At 46.6% G+C, this 9,888-nt stretch overlaps 2 protein-coding genes across 2 annotated transcripts; one reads left to right on the forward strand and one right to left on the reverse strand.

Annotated features, from left to right (window-relative positions):
- Positions 1-1,819: 1,819 nt before the first annotated feature.
- On the reverse strand, positions 1,820-7,013 carry LOC146762629 (uncharacterized). The gene is made up of 2 exons (XM_085549374.1): positions 3,149-7,013; positions 1,820-2,776 (listed from the first exon to the last, which is right to left on the reverse strand). The coding sequence occupies exons 1-2, from the start codon at positions 4,332-4,334 to the stop codon at positions 2,679-2,681; spliced, it is 1,284 nt and encodes a 427-aa protein (XP_085405500.1). The 5' UTR covers positions 4,335-7,013; the 3' UTR covers positions 1,820-2,678.
- LOC146762630 (maestro heat-like repeat-containing protein family member 2A) lies at positions 6,886-8,016 on the forward strand. Its single transcript, XM_085549382.1, has 2 exons — positions 6,886-7,051; positions 7,191-8,016. The coding sequence occupies exons 1-2, from the start codon at positions 6,908-6,910 to the stop codon at positions 7,377-7,379; spliced, it is 333 nt and encodes a 110-aa protein (XP_085405508.1). The 5' UTR covers positions 6,886-6,907; the 3' UTR covers positions 7,380-8,016.
- Positions 8,017-9,888: the final 1,872 nt, after the last annotated feature.

The raw sequence follows: 9,888 nt of genomic DNA on the forward strand, positions 1-9,888 counted from the left end.
ATGCTTAGCTATTGTTTCTGGATATCTGAGGATACTGGAGAATGAAACAGGACGACAATTCCTGTTTCTTGTTTGGGTAATGCCACCTTGTTTCTACATAGCTAAGTCATAGTAGCAAATAATTGATTAGTGATCAGGAGCAGAAACAAAAGCAGGTTTAATATTAAAGTGGGGCTTTTTTTTTTGTAGGTTTGTTTTGTTTTTTAAATACACACTCTTCATCACATTGCATTAATTTGCTAATATCCATCCTTGAGAAAGATAGTTTTTTTTATTTACCTCATAATCCTACCAGAGATGTAGCCAATGGAGGGAGCTATAAGATATTCTGAAAAGCAGTCAGTTGTTTGCTTCTCCATGACTGACAGGAGAGTAGTAAGGCTATTCTGCATACCAAAGAACTGCTTTTCACATAGATACCTTCATCTTTCGGCAGTATAAACGCCAAAAAAATGTTGCTTTCTTAAAAATAAGCAAGCAAAAAAGCCCAAACCCCAAATCAAATGACACCAAACAATCAAAAAACATGGAGCAATGCCTCCTTTTATAAAAAACGGGAGTAGTATATGATGCCAAAAAGATAAAACAGCACATTACCTGAGTGTGGTCTTTCCCTAAATGTTTCTAGGTGTTTCAGTTCTTCTGCTAAGAAAAGGCAAAGCAGATGGTTCACACTGAACATAATTATTATTCCAATGTCTCCTTTTAATAGCTTTTTGTTTCCTTATTTCTAATCCTTTTCACCTGTCATCACCCATTTATGGCAACAGATGTATTTCTATTGGTTGGGAGAGTCTAGAGGATCCTTATGGCTTTATCTTCTTTGTCCTTGGTGTACTGAAGTCTCTTGGCTGTAAGAATCTCTTCACTTAAATCTTACTAGCACTCTGCTTTATTAAATAGAATTCTGAACTAGATCTGATTGGTAAAACTAAATTCTGAGTGTCTTGTCTGTGAAGAGCTTTTGTACCAAATAAATGCTGCAGAAGGAGGGTGTCAGGTATCTCCGGAAGGCAACCTCATCAATCTTTAATGTCACTGCATCTTTCAGTGAAGAGAAAAATGGCCACGGAGATACATGATAAAGCCATGTAACATTACATGTCTTTAATTAGCTGTTGCCATGTATGGTCCTGATGAATTAGATAGCCAGTCAACTTTATCAACAGCTCCTGTGAGCAGCATGTTACACTCTGTAGTAGAGGCTTTCTGCTTTCGGTAGCCTCCACCCAGAAACTGACTTTGTGAACTTAGCTTATTTTCATTTGCAGCCTTCAAAACAGACAGCTGTGCTTTCCTAGCCCTTTACTGTGACATGCCCTATCCTTGGTGCAAATCTGGTGGGTTTACTGTAGCCACTTTTCTATTGCAGTGCCAAGTCAAACAAATTTTCATAAACATACACAGTCAGTTTTGTGAAAGAAGGTTTTCTTTTGCCTCCCAGCCCTCTGGTAGTATATATTACTGTCAGCTGTTACATTTCACCTGGGAAATGAGTGGCCCTTTCAAACTTAGGGCTAGCAAAATGTCAGATTTTTCCAACAAAGAGGAAAGCAGTGTCATGCACTTACAACATGTTAGAGAAAGTATTTGATCCTAAGCACTTGGGAAAAAAAATCACAATATTTTTACTACATAAAGGAAGATTTCACATTTTATATATTGCTGTACAGTCGGATACTGTATCTGAACTTAGAAGCTAAGGAGACAAGAAGTGTTTTTCTTCCTGTTTATTGTAATTTTACCAAATTCACTGTACAGAATCACTGAGTCATAGAATCATATAATAGCTTGCAGCGACTCGGCACGGACTCAGATGTGAACGATCCAAATCGTTTATTACAAGTTCTCACATCCCTTATATACCTTCACAAGTTGTTATTTTCTAACTTTCCCATCCGCCCTTACAACTTTCCCAAACACCTTACATGTCAACAAAGCATTCTACAAAACACTTTTCAACTGTCCATGCAGGCACATATCCAATCAGAGTTGTGAGACTCTTGTCCTTGCAGAGGTGTCCTTGGTTCTCATGCTGTTTATCTTGCTCCACAGCTGCTGCTCTGAACAGCTTTTCTTGTATTCCCACAATTCCCCCTTTTTTGTTTATTGACAAGCTACTACCATACTATAAAATAATAACACTAATTATATTAATAACATAATCATTATAACTCAATCAAGGCCTCGATTGACAATACTCTAAAAGTGAAAAAAGAGACAAGTCAAATACAACATAACAACATTACTGTTAAACCCACTAAAAAGAACAAACATGTTTGTACTGCAACCTAAGTTTCTGCAACCTGAAAATAAATCCATGAGGGTCCCATTGTGTTAATCTGTAACTGATCAGGAAAAGTCTTCAATTTTTATATACTCTGATATATTGATTTTTAATGACCACTAAAATTTGTGCAGTAAATGCTTTTAAGATGTTCATAACCATGCTCTACCAACTGAGTTATCCGGGCTAATAATTGATTAATGATCGCACAATTTAATGGAATATCATGTCAAATAGAACCAATTTTAGAGGACAAATGTACTAGAGTATCACTAGGGGCATTAATACTTATTGACCCTTGAGAAACAGCAAGCCATGTTGGTGGTGGATGTGACAGGTAGTGCCAGCAGGGCGTCCCCTGCTTCAAGGTGCACATTTCCTCTCTCACCCATCACAGATTCTCTCCTGCATTCAGGGTCTGAAGGATTTCTTCCAGTTGTACACCACATCCGCATGGCCAGTGCGTGATATAGAGCCCAAGTGGAACACCTGCTTGGAAAACAGAATAAACCATCAAATTTAGTTCTATTAGCGTGCACTTTTGTCTAAAATGATGCATGGTTATATTTTCAGATCCCAATTAATTGGATGTAAAAGAGGTATCCGTTCTATGATACAGGGTCATCTCTTTGCCTGGGATTCCTTTCCAGGTTTTGTCTTTGCAAATTAAGAAAAGCTAATTAATAGGCTAATAACATCATAACCAAACAGTACTAAAACATTAAAAGAGCTATTCCTGTAGACTCTAGCATTGATTAGATCAAATCCTGTTTAATACACATCTGATCTATTACTAAAATAGAAGAAGCACACAACATCCTAGCTAATGCCTTAAACTCTAAATCTTGAGACTGCATTCACCTGTATGTGCTGTGGAAAATACGTAAGAAGAATGAGTATCTATTGTTACATGTGCATATTTTAGACGGCCAAATTCAGGAACGTGAGTGACATCTGTCTGACACAGTTGAAGAGGTGCTGTGCCACATGGATTTGTCCGAGTCTGAGGCAAAGAGCTATCAGTCAAATTATGTAGCTGATATTCAGTCATAAACACGGTGTATTGCATAGGAGAGAGGATCATTCTTAACACAGTTCTCCGATCGTGAGGGGTCATAGCGTAACTGTCACTGTTTGTAACCAAAAGATTGTATGTAAAGGCTGACTGAACTCCGAATGTTCTCACTGACTCTCTTAGCTCCTTCACTGCCTCATAAGGCAGAGATTCCAAACGGGGGACCTGATTAGGAAAGGTCTGCAACGTGTCAGCATCACCCCTTAATATTGTTTCTTTTTTGCATTGCTCTAAGACATCACAGTACGCTGTAGGGAAATTTGTCATTCCTGCTTCCTTCAAAGTATCATCAGGAGGAAATGCGTCCGATTCTCTTTCTGGATCTTCTGGACCGGGGTCACAACGATCCCCTGGTTTCGATCCGTCCGTGTCTTTAACCACGTTACACGCCGGCTGCACAGAGGCAGCAGCGCATGACGTGGGGGGGGAGGAGGGCAGAAGCGGCGCGACGAGCGTCGTAGGCGGAGCGAAGGGCGGGGGCGCCGTAGAGGGCGGCAACGCGGCGAACGTCGGGGGAGGAGCGAACGGCGGGAGCGCGATGGGGCGCGGCCGCGGCCCCTCGTCTCCCCGAATCGGGGAGGGGTCGGAGCCGCCAGTCGGATCCGGGCACGGGCCGCTTCCCGCAGCGAGAGGCAGCGGCGGGGTTGGGACGGAGGGCGGCAGGGAATGGTCGGAATAAATTCTTTCCCGTCGTGATTGCTTAATCCCTTCCATTATCCGGCTCCAAACGGCCAACAGCTTAGCAGCCGTTCTGTCTTTAGCGAGAGAAGCCTCGTAGAGTTTTGAGCCGATTTTGTCCCAAAGTTCTCCATCGAGAGAGAACTCAGTTTTTGGAAATTCAGGGACATTTTTGCTTATCCATTTAAGAAGAGTAGCTAATGCTTTAGTAGACACAGTCTTATCCTGATACGGTAACACTGACCGCAATACTTCGAGATTTACTTTCTGCTCCTTCGGTAGTGAGCTCCCCATAGTTCCCGACTGCTCACCTTCTGTCCTGCAGAACGGTGCGGGTGCGCGCGAAACAGTCTCTCCGAAGTTCAGTCGGGCGACGCTGCCGGACCGGGCTCGCTCAGCCGCGGGTTGATTTGCTCCACGTGGTGGGCGCCATTTGCAGCGACTCGGCACGGACTCAGATGTGAACGATCCAAATCGTTTACTACAAGTTCTCACATCCCTTATATACCTTCACAAGTTGTTATTTTCTAACTTTCCCATCCGCCCTTACAACTTTCCCAAACACCTTACATGTCAACAAAGCATTCTACAAAACACTTTTCAACTGTCCATGCAGGCACATATCCAATCAGAGCTGTGAGACTCTTCTTCTCCTTGCAGAGGTGTCCTTGGTTCCCATGCTGTTTATCTTGTTCCACAGCTGCTGCTCTGAACAGCTTTTCTTGTATTCCCACAATAGCTCAGGTTGGAAAAGATCATGGAGTCCAACCACAACCTAACCGTACTACCGTAACTAACAACCCCCAGCTAAATCATGTCCCTGAGCACAACATCCAAACGGCTCTTAAACACATCCAGGGCTGGTGACTCAACCACCTCCCTGGGGAGCCTATTCCAGTGCTTCACAACCCTTTCTGTAAAGAAGTTGTTCCTGATATCCAACTTAAACTTGCCCTGGCGCAACCTGAGGCCGTTTCCCCTCATCCTGTCACCTGTCAAAATGAAGATAATATTTTATCCTACTGCATATTTTTTTCTAACACACCTTTCTATGGTTCTGAAATCAGAGTTTATATTCTGCATAATCAATAGTCTCCACCAGCCTTTATTTTTAGAATTTCATAATAAGTCTCAATCAAGAGAAGTAAACAGACATTTGAATGTTTCCGTAGTCGCAGTTTTATTACACTGTGTCCTACTTGTCAGCAATAATGCAACACATAAGGACAAATTCCAATTTGACTTTCTGAAGTGGTATATGTAGAATCTCCATTAAGCAGATATTGTAAAGATAAATTTCATTCCACGATTTCGAATTCAATTTTCCAGTTAAAAATAGTTCCTGTTACTGCTTTGCGTTATTGCTTTCCCTCGAGTAATCAAACATGCTGATTATTAAATGCAAGATGGAAAACATGTAAATAGGAAGTGATTTATTTTGCAATCGGATAGTGATCTAAAGGCAATACACTTATTCCGACATTGGAGTCTTTCCAAATATGAGATCTTCATGAGAGCATTTGTACTAAATGTTTAAGATAAAAAATATTAGAATTCATCTTTATAAGTTTATACCACAGCTGCATTTGGCTAATGGTCTCAGTTTGAGTCACACAAATCATGACTTCTGAAAACTAACTTAAAGCTGAGACTGATATCAGCTTAATATTCGTATTATTCAGAAATAAAATGTGTTTGTGTTACAGGTGACTTCTGAAGTTATTGCAATGGAAGACATTAAAATATTTAGATATATCATCCTGGATTTACTTTGTGCCACACAGTGAATATAAACAAACTGATCTGTTTCTTCTAACCTGTCTTTAGCCTTTATACAAACAGATACCAGCACAGAAAGTTATTTTTAATTGGATTTACATGTATGCATTACATAACAGCTATTATTTTCTGTGTTGTCCTGCATGTATTTGTTCTAAAAATGTTTAGAAATCAAACTTAGGCACAGAATTGATCTCAGAGTGTTCTTAGAAATCTGCAGATTGAAGGCACTTGGAAAAACACTTATCTAATAATATCAAAAGAACAATTCTTTCTGACTTTGAGACTTAATTCTAGGGGGCAGTTCCATGGACACATGAGCTGATTGTAAAATATGATCATTGCAGAATCATAGGACACAGCCCAGGGCACATAATTCTCTATGAAGTGACACTCCTTGGTGTGATGTCATAGTTGTTGTCTTTGTACCCCTGTGGTATAAAGAAGTGGGAGCGGTGGCCCAGTCTCTTGTGGGACCTGTTGGAAGAGGACCCAGAGAGAGCACTGTGTCTATCTGGAGATATCCTGCAGTGATGGAGCGGCTGAGAGCCCTTTGAGTTGAGGTCCCTCCACCTCTCTGGACATCATGACGCTGCCCAAGCACGTGTGTGCCATCAGTGTCTGTTTAGGATGTGCCAGCAGCACTGTCCTTGCTCTGCTGAGTGCATCTGCCAACCGTGGTTTCCCCATTACCCCAGCAACAGGAAGGCTCTCTCTCATCTCCCTGCTGACCACACACGTACCAGTGCAGCTCACCCCACGCCATGGGGTTCCTCCCAGAGCTGCCTGGATGCTCAGCCCTGGCTCCAAGCAACACCAGCAGCTCTGCTTTTTCCTTCCAGGTCTCTTTGCCTGTGTGGGCTGCATGCCCAGATGTACACGTCGCGAGGCCAGAGGCAGGGAGGCAAGCCCTGTCTCTGCCTGTGCCGTGACTTTGCTGCTGCAGCGCCTGCAAGACCAGGAGGTGAGCTGGGGACATCCAACCATCAGTCCTTGCCACGGTCCCATGGGTGCCAGGCCCCAGAAGCTCATTGGCACAGTTATGGGTAGCAGTGGGCGGCTCCCCGGGAACAAGGGCAAAGCAAAACATGCCTGATCCCTGTCTCCAGGGTGACCGAGTGCAGGCGTACTGTGAGCTGGAGAGCGTCCTGTGGGAAGATGACGGCCACCCGCCATGCGGAGTGGTGAACCGGCTGCTGGCAGAGGTGTCCCAGGACCTGACAGCAGCCCAGGTGAGGGGTCACTCCCAAAGGCAAAGGGAGCCGCCTGCCCACACTGGTGTTCTGCTGGCGGACGGTGGTGGCTTAGCCCTTCCAAGGGGAGGCTTCAGGCAGCCTCGTGTGCTGTGTGTCACCAGTGACTCTTTTTCAGGGCGTGACAGACAGCGTGAGGATGGCTGCCAGCAACGTCCTGGTGGCTCTGGCCCGGACACATTTCAGCTTGGTGATGGCCGAGCTCCAGGGACACCTGAAGGCCACAGCGGAGACGTCCAAGGACTTTGTGCTCATCACCCTGAGCAAACTGTTCAGTAGCTATGGTAGAGTGCCCTCAGCCTCCTGACATCAATGATAACTGGGGAAAGGGGTCTTTTCCCTCTGTGCGTGATCTGCATTGAGCTGGGGGCTGCAAGGCTGCAGCTGCTCCTCCCTCACTGCTGAGGCTCTGACCCTGGACCTCTCCTTCCTCTCTGCAGCTCCACAGTGCATCCCCTTCACGTGGCTGACGCTGGCCGGCCTGCGCAGTGTGATGGGCCAGGTGAAGAGCGGCCGGGCCCTGCGCATCGTTTGTGCTGGTGAGTGCCAGCACCAGAGCAGGGGGGGTTGGGACAGCCCTTCCATCTCACCCTGCTGCAGAGTCTCAGGGACTCCTTTTACTCTTGATTTTTTTAAAAAATAATCATTCTTTTTTTTTGTTTATTTTTTTCAGTTGTGAAACTCTGGTTGAAAGGAGTCAAGGTTCACTTGTGCTCTAGAAAATGATGCTCTTGGCCTGCCATGGAGAAAGAACACATCTACAAGAGTCTTTACCAGCTCTTCTGCTCTGTGCTGAGGAACTGGCAGGACTGCAAGGAGAAAAGGTGAGCACTGCTGCATTCCCAGCCCAGGATGGCAGTGAGGACATCCATGTTGGCTGCTCTGTCTGTGCCCAGCAGGCTGAGAGCAGAGGGGAGATGAGAAGGAGTGGGCTGGCTCTGCAAAGGGCCCTGAACTGGCTCTGTGCTTGGGGCTGGATCTCCCTGCCAGGGACCAGCTGCATGTCACAGCATTGTGGCAGGGAGAGCTGGGGATGAGGGTGTCAGGAATACCTCCCTGCCCTCCAGAGCGAGCCCATCTCCTGCTGGGCATGGGGGAATGGGGAAGGGGAATGGAAAGAGAAAGCCCTCTCTGTTGGGAGGGCAGACCTTCAGTCTCTGCCATCCCTCTCCAGGACAAACAGGCTGTCCTCGGGGCTGTGGCTGCCATGATGGCTGTCCTCCTGCAAGAGGAGCTGCCTCAAGAGCATGTCTGCAAGCAGCTCCTCCAGTTTGTGCACCTGTATCAGGAGGTCCAAGATACCTGCAGGGGGAACAAGGTGAGATGCGCAGGGTTCAGCATGGAAGTGGGGCCATGAGGGGCCAGGGGTTGCAGGGAGGAGGAGGGGAGCCGTTGGAGAAAGATAGAATAGTGTACAAGGGAGGTTTGAGGTTTCCTGAGCCTTTCAGTCAAGGAAGGAACAACCCAGACAGGAGCCAGAAGAGAGCCAGGAGTCACTGGGGCCCATCTCCTGGGGTTGGGAGGCTTCACTACCACCACCACCACTGTTGGGCTCTGAGTGCCTGAGGAGCTCCATGCTAACAGTCAGGGGGACCACATCCAGTTGCATCTGATGGGGGAGAAGAGGGCTGCCGGGAGGGAAATGCCTGCAAACGATGCCCAAACAGACTCGGTTGAGAGCAGAGAGACTCCCTTGGTGCTGCAGGGAGAGGGGGACAAACCGGAACATTTGTGTGTGAGCTTCTTCCAGTGGACAAACCATTGGGAATCAGTTTTTCCTCTCCTAAGTGGCTAGATGTGGCTTCACCCCTTTCTTCCTCTCCTGGTCTCTTGCAAAGCCTCAGTGTCTTCCTGGAGGCTTTAGAGGGAGTTCAATCTGTCATCCCCAAGGTCAAGTTTCTGGCCATCACCAGTGTCATGTTCTACCAGGTAAGGGGAGCCTATCCTTGCATCCACAGCAGTTTCCCTCTTGGCTAAGTTTCAGGAGAACTGTGGAGCTCTGAGCCTCTGATGGCTGCTCAGCCTTAGCTCCTGCATACCTATGGCTGCTCCAGAGCTGTGCGTGTGCCCCCAGGCATGTTCTCTTCCGGAGGGTGCCAAGGGAGACGAGAGCTGGCAGCACAGTTTCTTTTCCATCCTCAGTGCTGATGTGATTTTCTAAAATGGACCTTGTTCCCACAGCTCTCTAATGACACCAAGCAGCACAGTGAAGCTGACAGAGCAGAGTTGACCCACTGCATCCTGCTGCAGGGTAAGGAGAGAAGATTTGGTGATCCTTGGTGGTGCCCTGGCCAAAACCTCTCTTGCAAACCTCCGGAATGAACATGAGTTGCTTACTAACACAGTGTGGGATTTCCTCCCCACAGCCTGGATCTGCCCAGAGGAAATGGTCCCGTTTCTGCAGGCACAGCTGGGTGGTGAGAGGGAGGCTGGATGTGTGGCAGCCCTGAGTCTGCTTGGTGCTCTGGCTCACTTTGATGGTCAGTACCATGGGTTAGAACTTTTAGGGATCCCTTTTGCCATTTGGGTTGTGTCTCAGACCACACACGCTTCTGCGCATCTCATGCAGAGCCTGTGATGACAGAGAAGCTACCCCAGGTTGTGGAGGCTGCGCAGTGTCTGTGCAGAGACACCAGGATGCAGATGAGATGGTTTGGGAGAGTGTTCTCGGGCAGGGCTGGGGTGCCCAGGGAAGTGAGGGGGCCCTGACCACTTGGTTGTGATGGCTCCTGTGGAGAGAGTGGGCAGGCCTCTGTGCTGTGCAGGGAGAGCTCACAGCCTGGTGCTAAGGCCCAGTCCTCAACTGAAGAGCCAAG

The sequence above is a fragment of the Coturnix japonica genome, chromosome 1, assembly GCF_054131305.1.
Source record: "Coturnix japonica strain WE chromosome 1, WE-NBRP24, whole genome shotgun sequence".
Classification (NCBI taxonomy): Eukaryota; Metazoa; Chordata; class Aves; order Galliformes; family Phasianidae; genus Coturnix; species Coturnix japonica.